The 20,695-nt window shown below is 41.3% G+C and overlaps 3 protein-coding genes across 3 annotated transcripts; 1 reads left to right on the top strand and 2 right to left on the bottom strand.

The window, feature by feature from the left end:
* Window positions 1-6,421: 6,421 nt before the first annotated feature.
* LOC115664239 (stress-response A/B barrel domain-containing protein UP3) lies at window positions 6,422-7,535 on the bottom strand. The gene has a single exon (XM_030586185.2). It carries the CDS (start codon window positions 7,423-7,425, stop codon window positions 6,559-6,561), a length of 867 nt encoding a protein of 288 aa, XP_030442045.2. The 5' UTR covers window positions 7,426-7,535; the 3' UTR covers window positions 6,422-6,558.
* A 1,080-nt stretch (window positions 7,536-8,615) lies between these two features.
* Window positions 8,616-10,900, bottom strand: LOC130138052 (pentatricopeptide repeat-containing protein At5g50990-like). The gene is made up of 2 exons (XM_056310978.1): window positions 10,578-10,900; window positions 8,616-10,472 (listed from the first exon to the last, which is right to left on the bottom strand). Exons 1-2 carry the CDS (start codon window positions 10,660-10,662, stop codon window positions 8,953-8,955), a joined length of 1,605 nt encoding a protein of 534 aa, XP_056166953.1. The 5' UTR covers window positions 10,663-10,900; the 3' UTR covers window positions 8,616-8,952.
* A 2,860-nt stretch (window positions 10,901-13,760) lies between these two features.
* LOC115668356 (protein ELF4-LIKE 3-like) lies at window positions 13,761-15,990 on the top strand. The gene is made up of 2 exons (XM_056310497.1): window positions 13,761-14,039; window positions 15,359-15,990. The coding sequence occupies exon 2, from the start codon at window positions 15,411-15,413 to the stop codon at window positions 15,738-15,740; it is 330 nt and encodes a 109-aa protein (XP_056166472.1). The 5' UTR covers window positions 13,761-14,039; window positions 15,359-15,410; the 3' UTR covers window positions 15,741-15,990.
* Window positions 15,991-20,695: the final 4,705 nt, after the last annotated feature.

The raw sequence follows: 20,695 nt of genomic DNA, 5'->3' as shown, positions 1-20,695 counted from the left end.
TGTAAGTCAGACCCAAATCGTCTGTACGAAGTCTAAGAGAGTCATGAAAACTAGATACTTTCTCACCGTCAACATCTAACCTAGTCAAGACCTTGCGCTTGAGGCACAAAATCGACATTTTGTCGTACGAAGGTTAATATCATTAAAAATTTCAAGTTGGTATCTCATTACACATTTAACCTAAACTAATTATTCTCTCACAAAAAATCTCAAATCGGTACTATGACACATTTACACTGAAATTAATTTTCGTCTCATAAAAATATCAAATCGATATCCCTGATCAAATGTACCCTCCATTCAAAGCATTCGTATTAATACATATATGTTCTCCACATAGATCCGTCTTGCAGTCGTTTGCCACATATATTGGCATGTATGCATTTTAAAGAGGGTAAATGATACAAATAATTCATAAACTTTGGCCTAATATACAATGTGGTCCTTGAACTTTAAATTTGTTCAATGTGGTCCCCAAACTTTAGCTCAATGTGTAATATCGTCCCTGAACTTTTAATTTGTTCAATGTAATCCCTAGACTTCTCTAGTATTTGTTCAATGTTGTCCTTGGACAACATTGAACATTTTCATACAGTCCATAGACTAAATTAAATATGTACCAAAAGTCCAGAGACCACATTAGCAAATTAAAAGTTTATGGACAACATTGCATATTGGTTAAAATGACCACATTGAATAAATTTAAAGTTCATGGACCACATTGTATATTGAGTGAAAGTTCAAGGATCATTTATGTCATTATCAATTTTAAAGAAATATTGAACGGAATGCTAATGGAGTGTACATTTGAGTCAGGAGTACTGGTTTGGGTCTTTTTGTGAGACGAAAATTAGCTTGAGATAAATATGTTGCAGGAGTACCAATTTGGGGTATTTTGTGGGATGAAAATTAGTTTAGGTACATGTGTCATAATCATTAAATGGATCAGTAGAAAAGAAAAGTAAAAAAAAAGCCTAGTCGGCATTATCAATCACTCAAGATTGGACGAAGCAAACAAAAGTATTTGATTGAAGGAATTACACAAATTTTAGAACTTGACAAAACAAATTGTCAATTTTCAGACTTGATTACGCCTTCGTGATAACTTTTAGGATTTGAATTGCACTTATCCAAAAATTTCAAAATAGTCCCTAGATTTCACACCCAATTTCATTCCCCTCGCTTTCCTTAGTTTCCCAACAAAGCTTAAGCACGAATCATAATCTAAGTTTGTCCGTCTCTACTTTTTTTTACCTTCAAATATTGATATAGTATTCACCCATGCATGTTCATTCTTTAAGATATTAGAGAACAAAGCAATTCATATTCTATGTATCTTGATACTCTCTATAGCCCGATGGTTGGGATAAAAATTAGCATGGATAGACCCAAATGTGGGTCAACTGAATAGTGAAACTCATACAGATAAATTTAGGGATAATTGTCCAAAAATGTTCAAAACCTATTATACGGTAGCCAATTTAGTCTTAAATCTTTTAATTGTGCCAATTTAGTCCTAAAACAGGAAAAAAACCAAAAAAGTCATAAATCTTTCACATTTTGCCAATTGAGTCCATCCGGTCAATTTTGGCCGAAAATCGTAAACATGGACATTGACCATCCTACGTGGCACAGCCGACGCTGTCGGGAACATTTTTTTAATAATATTTTAATAATTTATGAATTTTTTGCACATTTTTTGTTCTTTTCTTTATTATTTTTTTCCTTTCATTTTGGCCAGCGAGAGCCAACAAGCCCTTGCTGGCCGCTAAGGAGGCCGCGAAGGCCCTCACCCACAGCCGGTGAGGTCGCGATGGCCTAACCAAAGCCCTCACCTCGCCCACCACTAGCAGGACCGCAAGACCCAAGGGAAGGGCCTTCGTGCCCTCGCCCGCGGCCGGCGAGGACATAGGGCCATCGCGGCCCCTCCGGCCACAGGTAAGGGTGCGAAGGCCCTTGCCAAGTGGCCGGTGACCCTCATAGGCCAATATGAAAGGAAAAAAAGAAATAATATATATATATATTTTTACAAAAATTTTCAAAAGCTTTCCACATTAACGCATGTTGTCTCAGGTAGGACTTTCGATATCCACGTTAGCGATTTCCAACCAAGTGGCTGGATGGCCTCGATTGGCAAAATGTGAAAACGTTTAGGATTAAATTGACCAAATTGAAAGGTTTATAATTGAACTGGCACAAATGCAATATGGTTAAAACTTTTTTGATACTTTACCTGTCCTAAAACTTTTGATGATTTTCCAAATATAATTCTTCCTACCAATTGTGATTGGAAATCGCTAACGTGGACGTCAGCCGTCCTACATGGTACTGCCGGCGCTGATGTTGACAGTTTTTGCCAATTTTTTTTTTATTTTCTGAATTTTTTTTATCAATATTCATTTTATTTTCTTTCTTTTCCTTTTCTTATTCTTAGCCGGCTGTCATTGCCACTAACGAATTGAGTACGGATTTTATACACCAAAAAAAAAAGTACTAATTAGTTTGTGACGAACGCCGTGATCACTTCTTTACAAGGAGATGATGACACACTAAAAGAGCAGACGCTGCTCACTAATCACGCGATCTCTTTCGTAATCTCTACTTCAGCAGTATTATCATTGGGGTTCAACCTTGAGTGCCGGATGAGGTACGGCGCGTCCATGCAGTTAAAACGGTCCTATAGCCACATAACCCAATTGGATTCCAGGAACGAACCAATCCCAAGTCCCAGAATTTCGTCTCTTCCACAGGAGAATCTGTTTGGAACCTTGCCATGTGGCTGGCCTCGCACGCACTTAGCCCGCGCCCATGATTCCAGTATCTCTTGCTGGCAGATGAGCATCATTAATGCTGGTATTGAAGTGACACTGAATTAGTCGCAGGACAGCGTTAGGATCCATACTAAGTTGCTCTGTTTTTTTGGCCCCCCTTGCTCGTTCTTCCTAGCCGTCTTAAGTCAAAACCCAAGTTGTCCATACGAGGTCAAGAGATTCTCGAAAACCATGTACCATCTCATCATCTACATGCAACCCAATTGAGACCTTTGCTCTGGAGGTACAAAATCCACGTTCTGTTTTTCGCTGTCTAACTCTCCGGCCAGAGTCACGAAGCGAGTTTATCTGGAGAAAGTTCCCGATTCATTTGAGTGGAGAAAGTAGCTGACCCTTGCTGTTCTTCACGTTGCAATTCCGAGGGGTCGATGGGATCGTGGGGTGGGGATTTGTGGTCGATTTGACCACAGGCGATGAAAGGAATTCCCAATGACAAAGGAAGGGAACCATATCGATCTTGACAATATTTATTCCAAAAATTTGGAATTTATTAGTTTAATAAGTTACTGGCGAAATAATAAAACTTTACCAACATCACATTATCAAGACGTTTGAGAGATTGCCGTTGCCTCTAAGGAAAATACCATGCATATCTTCACAAGGATGCACGGTTTTTTTCATTTCTTAGCTCACGCTAGCACGCGGAGAGAGAGAGAGAGAGAGAGAGAGAGAGAGAGAGAGAGAGAGAGAGAGAGAGAGAGAGAGAGAGAGAGAGAGAGAGTATGGCAGTGCTGTTAACTGTAGGAGTATCGGTTCATGAGTTGACAGAGTTGTCCGGTTCCCCTCCAGAAATTGGGAATTGGTGCCACTGAAACCGTTTGCATGTTCGTTTTTAACGCTCGATTTGATTCTTCAATTTCTGGATATATTTCAGGCATTCTTATTCATAAACGAAGCCAAATAAGGTGTCCTTTGCAATGGCTAAACCACAACAAGAAAGTATTTGAATAGAAAATTTTCTACAAAAATCAATGTACAATGTTAAGCCACAGTAGCACCGTATAAGTTCTTACCTCGAGTCAAGCTGAGGTTATTCATATTTTAGCAGCACAAGAAAGTTCAAACCATAAAGAGACTTTGAATATGCAAGTCCACCGGGAGCCCCATTAGCACGAACAAGTTCTCAGAAAAACAGAGCATTGGATATTTACCTCGATGATATGCGATTGCGATTACGATTGGCCAAAAACACAGCAAGAGAGAGAGGTGATAGTCAAGCGAGAGAGAGGTGATAGTCAAGCAAGAGAGAGAGACCGCAAGAGAGAGGCGACAATCAAGCAAGAGTGAGGTGACACTTGAGCAAGAGTGAGTCCAGCCAATTGAGTGAGAGAGTGATTGAGATTAGGGCTGTTGCTCAGATTTGTGAAAGACGGAAAGAGTGAGTCGGGCGTGCGAGAGAGTGACTGGGTTGTGTTGTGAAGGATTAGGTCTTTTCAAATTTTTACAGATTTCGTAAGAAATTAAAAAAGAAAAATTTGATACGGTCCAATTGGTTCGAGTAGGCAGTTCCACCCATGGGTCCGGGAATCGGACCGAAAATCACCGATTCCAATATTTGGAAACCAAGAATCGAACCGGTGCCCCCGAAAACCACCAAGAACCGGCCGATTTGGTTCGGACTGGCAGTTCCATTTCCTCACCCCTAGCTAGCTGCAAAGGGCATCTCAGAAATCACACCTCAATTTTAACATGAACAAAGACATCAGCATTTCCAGGATGGTACACTACCACAGGAGAAAAAGGAGTAACATATCTCGATCGCGCATTTTAAAGGCAACGAAAAATGAACATCGAAAGAGGAACATCGAACGCAATGGGTGAGTCCATGAGCATCTACAAAGATCACAAAGAAAACTTATAAAGACCATTTGAAGCTCCAATCAAGTCTTGCAATTCAATGCTCAATAGAAAGCTCCCAAAACAACAGTAAAATCGAAGAGAAAGCACGTAACACTTTGATTGACAATGCCTTAAAGCATCTGCTATTAGCATAGGACAATATACCAAGGAAAACCAAATGAATACTGCACATACACTGTAAACATGACAGAAGCCTAATATTGGAGTGCCTCTTATCGGAGGTAGATCTCTGGTTCTTGCACGAAGACGAGCTTTCTGCTGATTGGAAACAAAAAGCCAGAACTTGTGGGATTGATGTGATAAAACAGCCTTTACTGTTATAATATTGACGATATGCCGTAATCTAGTCATTAATCACTAACTTAACGACAGATATGACAAATCTCACTTACAAAGAGAAAGTGCAACCAAATGTTTTCCTTTCGCATATACGAAATCTTACAAATTTAGAACAGCTATGCAATGAAAAACAGTAGTAGTCACTCCACCGCAATTACGCTGGAAATGTAAGCCATCCATAAACCCAGAGAGACTCTTTTCAAGAGGTGAAAAAGGACAAGAACCAAAAAATTGCTCACCTCGTACATAGACAGGCGCCCTCAACATCCTAGAAGATTTCACAGCATCCGAAGTCATTCCACCATGCAAAGAATGAAAATGGTTGACCATACTACTCCTAGACTAAACGAATATTAAGTCAGACCACATTTGATTCCAGACGCTCCAACAGTACTTAGTATATTGTAATTGCTGGGTTAGACGTTGTCAATGCTAACAGAAAAGTATCCAGAGACAGCATCTTTTGGTGCCATTACATTTTATTGTTCCCATTCTACAACTCAACTGAAAATCATGATGTGGTCCTTTGAATCTAAAAGACAGCAACAGGCTGCAGTTACAAAAAGTTAGCACCAGTTAGAGAGCATCTATTAGCTTTTGTAGACCAGACTTACAAGGAGTAGTTCGCCACGGTCAACGCAAGCAACCATTAAAAGAGTAGCCACATCATTGCATTAAATCAGTCTACTTCTGATTCATCCCACTAAGAAACTAAACCATAGATTCTAGAGTGAATTGACCACCAGAAGGATACTTGACGTCTCTTTTTTAGACAGCTTTATGAGACTTATGAGAATATATAACTTGCCAACACAATTCTATTGAAGTGCCACACTGAGAAGCTTGCCTGGGCCACGGAGAATCTTTCACATGAGTAATTGTATGACATCACTAGGTACAATAATTGATGGAAGCTAAATAATTTTCCATCATGGTACGATGGCATAGGAAGTGGACAAATATCACAAGCAGACAGCAAGAGAAAAGATGAAAGATACGGCACATTAGATGTCAATTTATCTAACTCAATACTGGGACCTGAAATGCTGCATCCCACAGAAATCCTCAGGCTCCAATCATCTGAGTTCACATTATCGAGTTACTGGAAGTTCCAACAAGTCCCGATATCAAAGACTTAGCATGCTACCAACTACAAGAACCAGATCACCGGAAGCAACAGCCTCGCCATGGTTCTCACGAGCTATAAAAGTTATGTTAACAGTCTAAATGATCTAAAAAAATCTACTCATTTCTTCCTCACGTGTCATAATCCGAAAAAGCACTAAACTTTGTCCTTCATTCATTCAAGAATCATATACCCTTTTGTCCTAAAGATAGTTATCTACTCCATATCAACTCACCAGCCATATAATTAGAGAACAAATATGCAATTCAAGCACCAAGACTACTCATCATATAATTTATTCCATCATCGTTAAGCAGTTTCAGGTATCTCAACAGTCGGAGCAAGAGAGATACAAAACATTTGACATAAACCTCCAAAGGGAGGCAATCATCCATCATTCCATCAAAGGCTCGCGCTCGACGGCTGCAGTTCCGGGACGACGTAATCCACCACGATCACGCCGTCCAAGTACTCCCTAACCTTCTCCTTCCGCGAATTCACGGCCTCCTCATCGGCCACCGCGGCCTCCATCTCCTCCACGCTCTTAAAAACCGCGAGCGACGCGATCGAGAACCCCTTGGCCCGCGCCGGCGAGAAGTTCTCCCCGCACGTCACCTGCTCGATCTTCGCAAACCCATCCTTAATCCCCTCAATCACCCCCATCACCTCGCCCTTCGCCCCGTCCCCCGAACCCTCCTTCAATTTGAGGAAGCTCACCTTGACGGCGGACCCGGGGGGCACCACGAGGCTCTCGGGGACGCGGTCGGCGACCCAATCGACGGCCATGATGTCGTCGCAGATGGGCAGGACGGACTCTTTCACGACACCCATGTGGCTGGGGTCGACGGCGTAAGCGGCCAGGTCGTCCTTGGTCCGGTAGCGGCTGTGGAGCATGTGGGTGAAGGCGAAGAGGGAGGACCTGATCTGGAGGACCGGGCCGGCGGCGAGGTGGAGGACCGTGTCGAGCGAGGTCAGGCCGTTGAGGCCGGCGAGCATGGCGTCGACCCGGGAGGGGTCGGTGCCGACCTTGACCTTGTAGAGGACGATGTGCTCGACGAGCTGGGCGGGGGCGGCGGAGGACATGGCGGCGGCGGCGGTGGTGGAAAGGGGCTTGACGGAGAGGGAGGAGCGTCTGAAGGAGCGGCTGGGGGGCGAGAAGGCGTGGGAGAGGGAACGGAAAATGTGTGGGCGAGATCGGAGAGAGTGAATCATAAGGGGTGACTGTGATCGAGAGGAGTGAAAAGTGAAAGGAGTAGGTGGTATGACCATGGAGTGTGGAGGGGATTGGTTTGATTCGTGACGATGAGGGGATGGGCCTGGACGGCGGGACAAAACGTCGAACACCTGGCCGGCGTTGTCCAAACCTCGTTACAGTTGCGAGCCTGTGAAGGGGAGACGCCAGCCTCGTGGCCTTCTGGTGGCCCAACTAGCTAGCCCAAAATCACTGTCCAGGCCACTTAACAGACCGGGCCGGGTTGAAACTAAGGGTGATCGGTTCTAAGGTAGGTAGGTTACCTGAAAACCTACCGTGTTATACCCGGTTCCCGGTTTTTTGAACCTGGAATCTATCCTACTTGTCTTGGAATTGACCTGGAACCTACCCTGTTTGTTAGGTCCGGTTCCGAAGTCTACCCATGAACCGATTTCTATTTTTATTGAGCATCAAAATAGCTCAAAGTAAAATATCAATACAAAACAAACAGATTTATAAAGCAATAGAGAAGTTAAACTCATTTAAGAATAATATATCATTTTCTTCCAATTTCAAAAAACAGGTTCTAGCCGGTTCTGAGTAAATGAGTGAGTAAGTTCAACACCGACAACCTAGAACCTACCTGCATAGTACCGATTTGGAACAGGAAATCGAACCTATTTTTATGCACGGTCCGGTCCCATCAGGTCCGGTCCGATTTCAAGGAGAACCGGATCGATTGCACAGCTCAAGTTGAAACTTCTTTGCCATGACTGTGAATGTCTAGTCAATCAAGCACAGAAACGAAGCCGCTCGCCCATGTCCTGCTTGTCCGAAAGCATTGTCTAGGGCCACCTGATGGGATGACTAGCACGCCATTCTAGCAGTACAAATCATCAGTTTGCATCAGGAGTCGTTAAAGGAATCGATTGGTGTACTCTGTACTCTTTGTTAATAACATATAGGATGGGATGTGGTGCGGAAAATGCAACGTGATTAGATGTACTACATATCCATCCTCATGATCGTGAATTCCTTACACTTTGTTGAGTTTGACATTGCGCTTCTAATCGGGTTACACATGAGCACAAATCATTTCAGCACACGAAATAATATTCGGTGACGTCGAGTCCCTGTCCATTTCAACTAGCAAAGCAAAGGAGTAGAGGAACGTAAATTGGTGAGAGGGAAACAAAGAGCAGCGAGTCGAGTCTCTATTCGGTGATAAGTTTTTCGACAACTTACTTGATCAAGGAGCATGCTGAAATTAGAAAAACAATAAAAGGAGCGTGTTGACCATGGTCTGAAATTGATTATCACCTCCAAATGGTTCCTCTCCTCGCTGTTGTCAAGGCTGGTTCCGGAACACAAGTACATTAGCTCCTAATCTCGTATTCTGATAGAAATCTCTATCTGTAACCAACCCTTCTCTCAAATGTTAAAAACAATCGAACGGGTAATACTAGCTTGTAATTAGTGCATTCCCTTCTAAATGATAAATGATAAATGATAATCTAGCAGAACCGCCTGATAGCTACCTTCGCATAAAGGTATCTGGTATGGTTAGTAGCGCCGAAGGCTAAAAGGAAGCAACCATGTGTAGGCTACCAATAGTCGTTGCATGAACACAAGCCACCTTCAAATCGGTGAAACCGGAGTCGGTCTCTCACGACTATCGTTCTGCTCAATACCCTTGAAACCAATTTTATCCAGCAATGACAATCATAGCAGATCCTAAGGTTCTTCAACACCATGATCTCGCTCCCAGGACTAGATTTCAAGACCCCATATGCCACTGCCAGTTTTTCACTGTGAAAGTTCAAATTCTCCTCCTTCTCTTCATCAGCAACGTCCATCAGAACCAACTCCATCGAAGGCACGAACCCCGCCATTTTAGTTCTTTTAATAAGGTCATCCAAAACTTCGTACAGTGCTTCTGTTTCCCTGTGCGACCTATCACCCGATCTGAATTGGTGAATCTCACCTGCATACTCAATCCAACTCTTTCCACAATTTTTACCAACTCCTTTCCTTTTCATCAAATTTCTCATTTTTTCCGCACTATCCCACCTAGTTAAAGAGCAGTAGGTGTTTGAGAGCAAGACATAATCCCCACTTTCGCGACGCGGAATATTTGCAATGGCAACTTCACCGAGTCGCGACCTTTTAAAGACCCTGCAAGAACTGAGGAGAGTCCTCCACATTGCAGCATCTGGTTTCATGGGCATTTCCTTAATCATAGCATAGGCCTCGTCCACTGATCCCGCTCGAGCCAACAGATCAACCATGGCACCATAATGCTGTATTTCAGGCTGAATGGAGTAATGGCTCCTCATTGAATCAAAATACTTGCGCCCTTCCTCAACCAACCCACAACGGCTACAGGCTGTCAATATACCAACAAAAGTTATAGAATCGGGTGAGACTTTTTCCCGTTCCATCTCGGAGAAAACTGTAATAGCATCATGGGCAACGCCATGAATGGCCAGCCCATTAATCATTGAATTCCAAACCGATACATCGTCTCGATGAATGCTGTCGAAAATTTCTCGAGCAGTTTGGATCTTGCCACATCTTGCATACATGTCAATAAGGGCTGCATTCAATATAAAGTGCGGTTCAATCTTTTTCTCGATCATCAACCCGTGTGCCCACAATGCGTGACTTAGAAACCCGACCCGGGCACAACTGGTGAAAACAGACGCAAACGTGAAACCATCAGGCTCGACATCCGAACCGAGCATATCTCGGAAAGATGCGAGCGCGTCGTGGAACCGCCCGTTCCGTGTCAGGCCTCCAATCATCGAGTTCCAAGTCACCACGTCCCGTTCAGGCATTTTATCAAACAGCTTCCTCGCGACGCCACATTGCCCGGCACCCAACAGATCCCTGAGGAAGATGTTGAGGGTCAACAAGTTGCGACACCGGCTGGCGACATGATGGACCACAAGCTCGGCGAGATCGAGTCGATGACACCGCACGTAAGCCGAGACCAGGGAAGCCAAAAGAGGTGGGTTGGTCGAGTACCCGCAGGTGACGATTCTTGCGTGGGCTTTGGCGGTGGTCTTGAAATCCCCCGCCCGCTTGGAGGATTCGAGAACATGGCGGATGAGCAATTCTGGGTCTGAAAGAATCAGGAGGAAGACGGGCAAATGCAGGTAAAGAAACCTTAATGCTTCGCGCAATTCTACAACAGAGCAAAAACCAAGAAGCTGCATCGCGTACTTACCCTGTAGCTTGGAAAAATGAAACTGGAGCTGCGATGCAACCAAACGTTTGGCATTGCCTCCGCGGATGCTCCTCAGACTCGGCATGGCTTCTTCCGTCTCGTTCGGTTCACGAGTGGGTCGCGCATGCTCCGGGGGAAGATTGCAGAATCATGCGAGGGGGACGAGGCTGCTCTGTTTTCTGGGCCTCTCTCGGTTTGGAGCAGAACGAAGGAACTGTAAGAACGACAAATCTCCAAAATCGTGCTTTCTTGACCGGTAATCAAATGAAAAAGTGAAATCATGAGCTGCTTTATTGCTGGGGAATGGATGGCTAGTTGTATTCGCTACAAGCACCATTTACCCTTATAAATAATTGAGAAAATGACACAAATGTTCGTTAAATTTTGGCTCAACGGGTAATGTGATCATTGAATTTTTAATTTGTTCAACCCGGCTTTGAACTTTAGCCCAATATATAACGTGATTCCTGAACTTTTAAATTGTTTAATGGGGTGTCTGAACTTTTAGTGTAAAGTCAATTTAGTCGCTGGATTATATAAAAATGTTCAATATTATCCTCGTTAGAGTAAACATGTACTACATTGAACATTGGCAATATTTTATCTCCAAATAATTTTATGTCTAGGTCCTATTTATTTCCCCATAAAAAAAAAACTCCCGCGTATTATGATTTTTCATTAGTTTTCACGTATGATTTCATATTAGAGGTGTATAAAAGAATCGTAAACTTTCCGAACCACCCAAATTCGGATCGAACCAACCTAGGGACCGGTCTGGTTTCTGATTTTAGGTATAGAACCGCCTAACCAAATCGGACCGGTACATACGTACATATATTAATTTCGGCTCTCTCAGACCTAGACTCAGACTCAGACTCAGACCCTCGTATCTTTTACAGTCCTCAAATGATAGATTGAAAAGACTCTCACGCCTTTTACAAAAAAGGAAACCCTAGTCAGTCCTCCGTCTCCTCATCTCGCTCTGAAGCCTTCAACTCTCTCACCTGTCGCCTCATCTCGCTCTCGATTCGTTTTGGTCGCCTCACCTCTCAACAAGTCAACCAAGTTCTCCGTCTCACCTCCGACCCTCTATCACGACATCATAGTCGCGACCTCGTCTCTAGTCCTCCCTTGCAGGCTTGCAGCCGTGACCTCGCCACTCTCTCCTCGTCCACCATCCTCAATCTTTTGGTTATGGTTTTCTGTTGGGTCATTTTGTCTTTTCTTTCCCCCAATATTTTTCTTTGGTTTTGTGGAGGGGCGATACATTCAGAGGAAACAGTAGATGAGCAACAACTTTCCCGGTACAACTACAGCTTTTGGATGGATTTCGGTTTTCTTTCAAGAAAAATTCAACCTTGTTGTTGGGTTTTCATTTTCGTGTCGGAAGAGACAATGATTGAAGTGTTTCTTCTCTTCAAATGAGTTTTCAAATGAGTTTCTTAGTTCTCCCCCAGTTGAACAATGTGAGCATGTCTTTAATCTTCCTTCCTTTTTTCTTTCGTTGCTCCTGAAGATTTCTCCCTACTTCATGGCTTTTGCATGAAACGTATTCGGACGCTTGGTGGTGTCACTGCGTTACGTTAATGAAATGGTGGGCGAGATCCTAGCTTCACATCTCCTTACTATTTAACTTTCCTGCCCATACTCCTCTTGATCATATCTCTCTGTCTCGAACTTGACTGCTTCCATGGACCTACCCGGGGATTGGGTCAGATCGATGGTCCCGTTCCCAAGTGGGTCTAGGAACCTGTGAGCGGTTCCCGTTTCTCATTTTGTGGAACCATCCACATTGAAACCGATCACCCCTAGTGCATATCGTAAATAAAGAAACAAAGAATTAATTAAATTGTCAAGGATATAGTAAGTTTACGAAGTATAGTGTGTCCAAAGCATGACATTACTCACGGGTTACTCTCGAAAGTCTTCTTTGCCACCTCCGGTTTCAACTACAAATGATGATCGTCTGTGTTGACGCTATTTTTAATATCTATTGACTCGGAAATTTGGAATGCTATTCAAAATTAATAAATAAAGCTTAGGGTAATTGCTAATATTAATCAAAAAAAGAAAGCAAGACTTTTAAAGATATTTTTGAAAATGAAATAATTACACATTTTAGTAAAAGAACTTATTTTAAATAAGAGAAAGAATCATAAAAAATCTCAAACTATATTCATTGTGACACATTTATCTTAAATTTTCTTTTGCGACATAAAATACCTCAGACTATATCCATTGTAGGGGTGTGCAAAGGAACTAGGAATCACTCGGACCGCCCAGAATCAAACCGGTCCGGTTCCAAGTTCCAAGTGTAGAACAGCTCACCTAGATCGGTAATATATTATTTAATTTTAATTTTAAAAAATGAAAATCCGTAATCCGTAATCTAAAAACTCGCTTATCTCGTCTCGGACTCTCAATGTCTCACTCTTATTTCGATCTCTCTCATCTTAGTGTCTCACTCTCACCTCGGTCTCTCCGTCTCTGTCTCTCGACTCACAACCTCAACTCTCAAGTCTAATAATGCTGATGGAGGTCCACCGCTGTAGGAACTAACACGATGGAGTACTAGAAGTCGTTGGGTTTGTTGCAAGTGACTCGGCCAAGCAGGGACATTGCGGCTAGCCGTCGTGTGAAGCTTGGTGGGATTGGTTCCATGGATGCGCTCAGGAACCGAATCGGTGTAATTTTTCGGAACTGATCCTTAGTGTGCAGTTCCCAATTCTAGGCACCCTGGAACCGTCCACCCTAAAACTAATCACCCCTAATCCATTATGACACATTTACTCTAAACCTTTTTTGTGACATCAAAAACTCCAAACTTGTATATATGCGATGCATTTACCCTCCATCAAGATTCAGTCAAATGATTTTTCAGCCAAAACGATGTCATTTTTCACGTAAGTGCCATGTCAACACAGTTTGCCTTTCACCGTTCAAAAAGATAGATTTTTAGCGACGCTTATTAACGGGATATTGACATAGGGTAAATGTGTCACATATGTACAACGGACATAATTTAGATTTTTTGGAGGCTTTTACCCAAATATTTATTTTAAGTGAAAGCTATATCTATAAGACATAACAAGTGACCCACTCTTTTTTGCAAATTTTTCAATAACAAGCAACACTGGACCTTGAATTGGACATAAAGAGTGAAATGGATCAGAACAGAACCAAAAAACCTGTAGGCGCCCGAGGTGTCCGGTGCGTGACTGTCAAATCCATTTATTCTCTCTCTCTCTCTCTCTCTCTCTTTTCTCTTACAAACGCACACAACACTCGCAGATTTCGTCGAGAAACAGCAACTCCTTCTGTTCTGTCTACGAGATTCTATCCAGTCGCCGATCTTTTCTGGGTTTTCTCCTCCCGAATCTGATCCTCTCTCTGTCTCTCTCTTGGCTCGCTCTCAAATCCTCCATGTCTCCTTTTGATGCAATCTCCCAGGAAACGTTCAAGGTACGAACTTTTTCTTTTTTAATCACATACCCTGTTGCGGTACGATTGCCTGAAACGTAACAGAGGCCTCGGAAAAAAAGACAGAAATTGGTCTTTTTCTCTTTTGTCTGGTCTTTGTGCTCTGTTCTCCTCCTCCTCCTCCTCCTCCTCCTCCTCCTCCCTTTTTGTCGGCACATCACTGTCCATCTGCATCTTTTCATCTGCAGCTTCGAATGGAGTTTGCTTTTCCCCAAGTAGATTGTGGAATTTCCCTTCTTGTTGAAATTCTTTTAAACGTCCCCTGTTTCTGTTTTTCTTCGGTTGAGCTTCCGCCTGACTGATTTGGAAAATGGGCAGGCTTTGAAATGGTCCTGATCTTTGCTGCGAGCCCATGTTTGCAGGTTCTTTTGTGGGGAATGAGCGTTCTTTCGGGGGGGCAAAGTCTTCGTCTTTTGTCTTACTTTTTGGAAACTCATGCCTTTGCATTTGGGATTGCAAGCTTTTGAATTTTGAACATCTTTGGATCGTATGAGTTGGGTCTTTCTGTTTTTCTCTCTCTTTTTGAATTGCAACCGAAGTCGGCCGTATAATTTAATGCGCTTTCTCTGTTCTTATTTTGTTGAACTTTCTTTTCATCATTTTGGCCTCTTTACATTCGTATGAATCCGTCCTGCCTATTACCATAATATATTAATAAAAATCGATAGTGCTGTCTCTGGAAAATGCCTTATCTTTTCTGCATCATTGACTGAGACTCAGAGCTTCGTCCTTTTTAAGATTCTTGTTTTTAACGCTGCTGATCTTTAAGGTGGGTATTTCTCTGAGTACGATAAAAAGGTTTCCTTTATATGGAAAAGGAATCTGCTTTCTCCTCATATTTTTGTCATCAATGGCAATTAATATACACAACAACTGTAATAATGTACTATATTTATTGCACAAATTCTCTCCACAGAAAACTAAAAGTGCCCATGCGGTCATGATTTCAACTATCACACCTTGTCTCTTGTGACAAGTAAACAAATTCTGAAGCTGCGCTGCTCATTCATGTCCAGTTAAGAAGCTGAATTTCCTAGTGTTTTTTTATTCTCAATTTATTTGGCAAAACTTTGTTTTTTGATATAGAACAAGAACATGTGTTTATGTTGTGCATGTGCAGTGGAATCTTTTTCTAATCAAGGAACCTATAAGCTACAGTTCATTAGCATAATCTTAATGAACAGAAAGTTCTTTTCTCCATTCTTTTTTGGCCTAGTGGGGGTTATTATAAAATGGGATATAACCTGAGGGAACACAGTCTCAGCCTTTTTGTGTTCTTTTGCTTCTTCTTCTTGATGCAGGTCTGGATCTGATCACACATAAAATCTGACCCAAAAATCAATTCAATTTCGAATGGAGGGTGACACATTCTCAGGGCTTGGCAATGGGGCTCAGATTGATGGGAGGGTGTTGCAGACATTCCAGAAGAGCTTTGTGCAGGTCCAGAACATATTGGACCAGAACAGGCTTCTCATCAATGAGATAAACCAGAATCAGGAGTCCAAGATCCCAGACAACCTGAGCCGCAACGTCGGCCTCATCCGAGAGCTCAACAACAACATCAAACGGGTCGTCGACCTCTACGCCGATCTCTCCGGTAACTTCTCAAAGATCATGGATGCTTCCTCTGAGGACAACTCCTCTGGTAGCAGGACAGCGCACAAGAGAATTAGGCCTGCATAGGGAAAAAATGGAATTTTTGTAATCATTTCTCACGTAGAGTTTGTGGAGAAAAAGGTTTTCTTAACTCCATGTATGAAACAAGCTGATGATGATTTTCTCCTCAGCTTTCTTCACCTATCTAGCTAGCTAGTTCTTAACCTTGAATTACTTTTTCCAAATAATTCTTCAAGGTTCATCTCAGTGTGTAAGTTAACTGACTACTTGTAGCTGTGCAAGTATAATCAAAATGAACTGTGGTTATGATCTCCAATTCTATAGTTTTGTCTTCCAAGTGTGCTAGTTTGTAATAAAACAACAGAGCAAATAGCCATTTGTAATCAAAGCCAATTTGGCTCTCTGTTGGTTTCACTTCATTACCACCTGGTAAAGATCTTTTGGTCAAAAAAGCTGAATTTCATGTATATAATTCCCGTCCATGACTATGAAAACACTCTATGAAACAACCCTTTACTTTATCTTCCTTTTCAGTTCAAGCTAAAAGCATCATGTCCTACCTAAGCCTGTTAAAATCTGAGGAATCCGCAGTGACTTCCTTCTTTTCTTTTTTTGGTTCCCATGATTGTTTGCCCAGAAATCCACTGTTAATGATTCCTTTTTCTTTGTGCCTGTGCGGAGAATTGAACTTGCATGCATAAAAACCCTGAGAAGATGCTGTGGGAGAAAGAAAATAGGGGAAAAAAGACAGCTTTCTGTTCTACCACTCTTTGGGCACTCTCTCTCTCTCTCTCTCTCTCTCTCTCTCTCTTCACATTCCTATACAGGAACAGAATCTCAGATGTGGGGTGATCAGCTTTTGACCATCCTCGGCATGTCTTATTTAGTGGGAAATATCATAAAATATTATCATGAAGGTTACTGATTTTTCTTTTTCTTTCTTTGGCTAAATTTTACTTGGGAGTGGGTAATGGGTACGGAGCTCATGATGTACATAAGAATAAGACTAGTATTTATTCCTTAATCACGCTGAAATCATGATTTTGACATAGTTTGTTGGCATGAATGTATAGGTAATTCGAGTGGATTCTGTGCAACTAAACTGTTACTGTAAACTTGTTGCTTTTTCCTTGTTCTGGTCCTTCTACTTATTGTCGTGGTTTTCAAGATGAAGCAATTGAATAAGATTCAAGAATCATGATTGAACACAGTAATTTTGAATGATTAAAACTGCGTCTGATCAAAATCACAATAATTACAGCACCAAGAATGTCAAGAAGACAAGACTTGCAAACTCTTGAGAGGACTGCAAACTGGAAGATGAAAAGTAGAACATCTTTTACAAGAGAACTACAAAGGAGAATGTTGAGATGTTCCTTGGATGACCTTCTGATTTTGCAGGCTGATGCCTCCTCTTGTTCCTTCTTCTTCCTCTTTTATAGAGGGACGTGTTGAGCCGCATGCTTTTGTTTTTTTGTAGAGTGATTGAGATCTTTGAAAATTTAATCTTTTAATCGTAATTCTACCTTCTTTTGAAAAGTGGATACACCTTTGAAAAGAAAACTATTTAATAGCAATCCTTTCGCCTTCTCTTGAAAAGTATATCTCTTTGAGATTTTACATCATATCTACCCCATATCAGTTGATTTTATCAATCGTGAGATAGTCGATGAGTGATTAATACCCTTGATCGAAAGACCATATCTATATCTCTATATATATATATATATATATATATATATATATATATATATATTATTTTTTTCTTTTTGACCTCTTGAGTTTACTTGTTTTTGCGCTAGATCTTTTACATGTGTTTGTTACAATGGCTTTTCTAGGAACCTCACATCTCACCTAGCTTCATGTACTAATGAGAACCATTCGACTCATTCATTGCTCATCTCTCCCTAGTTTCTTCTCGTCCAACTAGGCACTCATTCATAGCTCACAAGCTCCTCTTGAGGACTTGCAAACTGTTTGGCTCATAAGAAGTCGATTTCGACCGAAATCTAATCCAATCACAACGTCACGCCTTTTATATATGGTATAAGGCTAAGGTCAAAAGAGTCGCTTACGAATATTAAGTATGATTTGATTCATTATTTTATAACCAACTTTTGTAAATTAATTTGTATATTCTAAGTACTAATCTCAGAAATATGCTAAGAGAAATCTATACAAACCCATTAATCTGCAGGCCGTCAAGACACTTTGCATAAACATTGACGAACTCCAAGAACAACCCTCCAAAACAACATACTCATTCAAGTAGCAAGGAAAAAGCCGACCGTACCTGGTCAATGTTGGCAGCAGCTATAATTCATCAATTATTCTATTTTGGTTCCTGAGGCATCATTCGTTCTCTCAACATCATTGGGAAGTGGAAGGACAGAGACCGGGTTTTTGGTCATCACAGGACCCGGACGAAGACAAACTGAACAAGCCACCATCTCAAACCTATGGAGCCCTTACCTTTTTTTCCTCTCTCTTTTCTCGTTTGTCTTCTCTTTGCTTGCGTTTGCAGTAAACAGGTCGGAAAGTTGAGTCTCAACAGTCTTTAGGTTCTTGCTTTTGGGACAATAGAATAATGTTTTGTCATATGGGGGCATGTTCCTCGATTTACTGAGGACCCAATTAGGTAGAAAGCTAGATTCTAGTCCCATCATGGCTCAATTACATTGGTGATTAGGGTCCTGGGTGATCTCAATCAATGTCATTGAATGCAAGTGAACTGGACCTCCACTCAGCTTCTAAAGAAATGTGGACATGATTGTCTCTCTATTCAGATCTGTCCAGCAAGTTTTCTTTGACTCCTTTTGTTAGGTGAGCCGCTGGAGATGACACTCAAATTCATTATGGACCCATGTCATGAATTAGTCTCTTGGTCGCATGTGTTTCGATTTTCGAATCGAAAATCTCTAGGCGAGAGAGACCAAGAGAAGTCTCTCTCAAACCAAATAATTGTTCGTGGGATAATTATCAAAGAAGTCCTAAACCTAATATACGGATGTCAATTCAGTATTAAACCTTTTAATTTGACCAATTTAGTTCTAAAATTTTTGAGGATCTGCCAATGTAGTACTTTCGGTTAATTTTGGTTGGAAATCGCTGACGTTGATACCAACCGTCCTATGTGGCATGGCCGGTACTGACGTGTATAATTTTTTTGAAAGTTATTTTTATTTTTTTCCTGAATTTTTTTTCTTGTTTTCCTTCTTCTTTGGCTAGACGCCGGGCCTTAGTGATGGTCATTAACTAGCCACAGGTGAGGGTTAGCCAAGTCCAACCTCGCCGATCATAAAAAATTTAGAAAATTTTAAAAAAAAAAAATTTGTCCACGTTAGCGCAGGTCTTGCCACGTAGGATGACCGGCCTTCACGTCAACGATTTCTAACCAAAATTGGCCAGAATAACTACATTGGCAATCATTAAAAGTTATAGGATTAAATTAGCTAAATTAAAAGGTTTATGACTAAATTAACAATCGTATAATAAGGTTAGGACTTTTTCAGTAATTTCCCATTGTTTCATCTTGGCACCTACAATGGTCCAAATGTGAAATGTCTATCAAGGTTTTTCATCAAAGTTGCATTTTCTTTTTTCGGTCTGAAATATAATTTTCATTCATTAAGATAAGGATGAGTAAACATAGCTGTGGATTCAGAACATATTAAAGCCCAAAAGGCTTAAGGGGGATATAAGATCCAATTAAGAGGAAGGTTTTTCTTATGTTGGGTTTTTGCGATTCAGTCTATCACCTTATTTGCCTCTCGGTTATAATGGGCCGCTTTAAGATCCCAATAAAAGCTAAATTGGGCCTAAGGCTTCCTTTATAAGCAGACTGACCTCCCAAAGAAGCTTCTTTTTGGACCAAAAAAAAGCTTCTTCTACACTTGATAGGCCATTAATCAGATCAAACTGATCTAAGTTCAGTTCGAATGAGGTACATGAACGAGATCAGAAGAAGTTTAGGGCTTCCAAATTAACCAGAGAACGATCAAGAGAAATTTGAAAGACACTGAGGTATGTTGAAAGTTAATAAGCCATTACTCAATTCTAGACAAATCTGAGTTTGATATGTTGATGTATAGGGCCGAATGAAACTATAACTTTGATGTCCAAGGGCACAGCATGAAAACATGCTCGATCGTCTCATGTTGCAAATTGTATAGAGAACACAATGGATCATGTACAATTTTCCTCCGAAAATGGTTATCCTTAATAGTGGGTGCATTTTGACAAGTGCTCCAAAGAAAAATTTGCATTTCACCATCCTAGTAGGATAGTTATTTCCAAAAAAGAATAAAAAATCAATTGTAGCTGCTACGTTATTCAATTAGGGAACTGTGTTTGCCCCTTTTCATATATGATTGACTTGCTCTAACAAAGCGAGTCTACACAATGCTTAATCATTGAACGAACGAATCGTCCCACTTGTTTCGGAAAAAAATAGAACCAAACAACTAATCAATTGATACGTTTTTATATTATGATTGATCTTTAATATTCGCATCATCAATATGGACTAAAGGTATTTTATAATCACTAAGGGTAATCAGTTTCAAGGTGAGTCGGTTCCCACTTTGAAATCGGGAATTGACTTTGTACATTCAGGAACTGTACCAGACCGGCGGGTTCGTTCTGGTTCACAAGGTTTGACCAAGACCTACTGTGTAGATTTTTTTTTCTTAAACAATAATAACTGCATCTGTCGTGTAAATGTTGCAGAGCTGTTTTGGCCTTTTCACTGGAATAGCTTCTCTGATGGTTGAATTTGTTTTATTCTTTTGCATTGGCCGAATATGCAGTCAAGCATCGTATAAGCATATCAAAGCTTGAAAGATGAGTGAGAATACTACTGATAAACCCGGACAGGCTTGCAAGGTTTACACAGTTGAATGAAGACTGCCATTTTCAATGGAGAAAAGCAAACATATTAACTCTCTTCATATAATATCCCTTGTGATCCGCAGTTTCCCCGAACATTGTCGCACTAAGAAATTGCAATTTTGACTTTCTCG

Source organism: Syzygium oleosum, unplaced genomic scaffold, assembly GCF_021117445.2.
Source record: "Syzygium oleosum isolate NSW1041296 unplaced genomic scaffold, Sole_v2.1 Sole_v2.04, whole genome shotgun sequence".
Classification (NCBI taxonomy): Eukaryota; Viridiplantae; Streptophyta; class Magnoliopsida; order Myrtales; family Myrtaceae; genus Syzygium; species Syzygium oleosum.
This window is presented reverse-complemented; position numbering and strand designations above follow the sequence as displayed.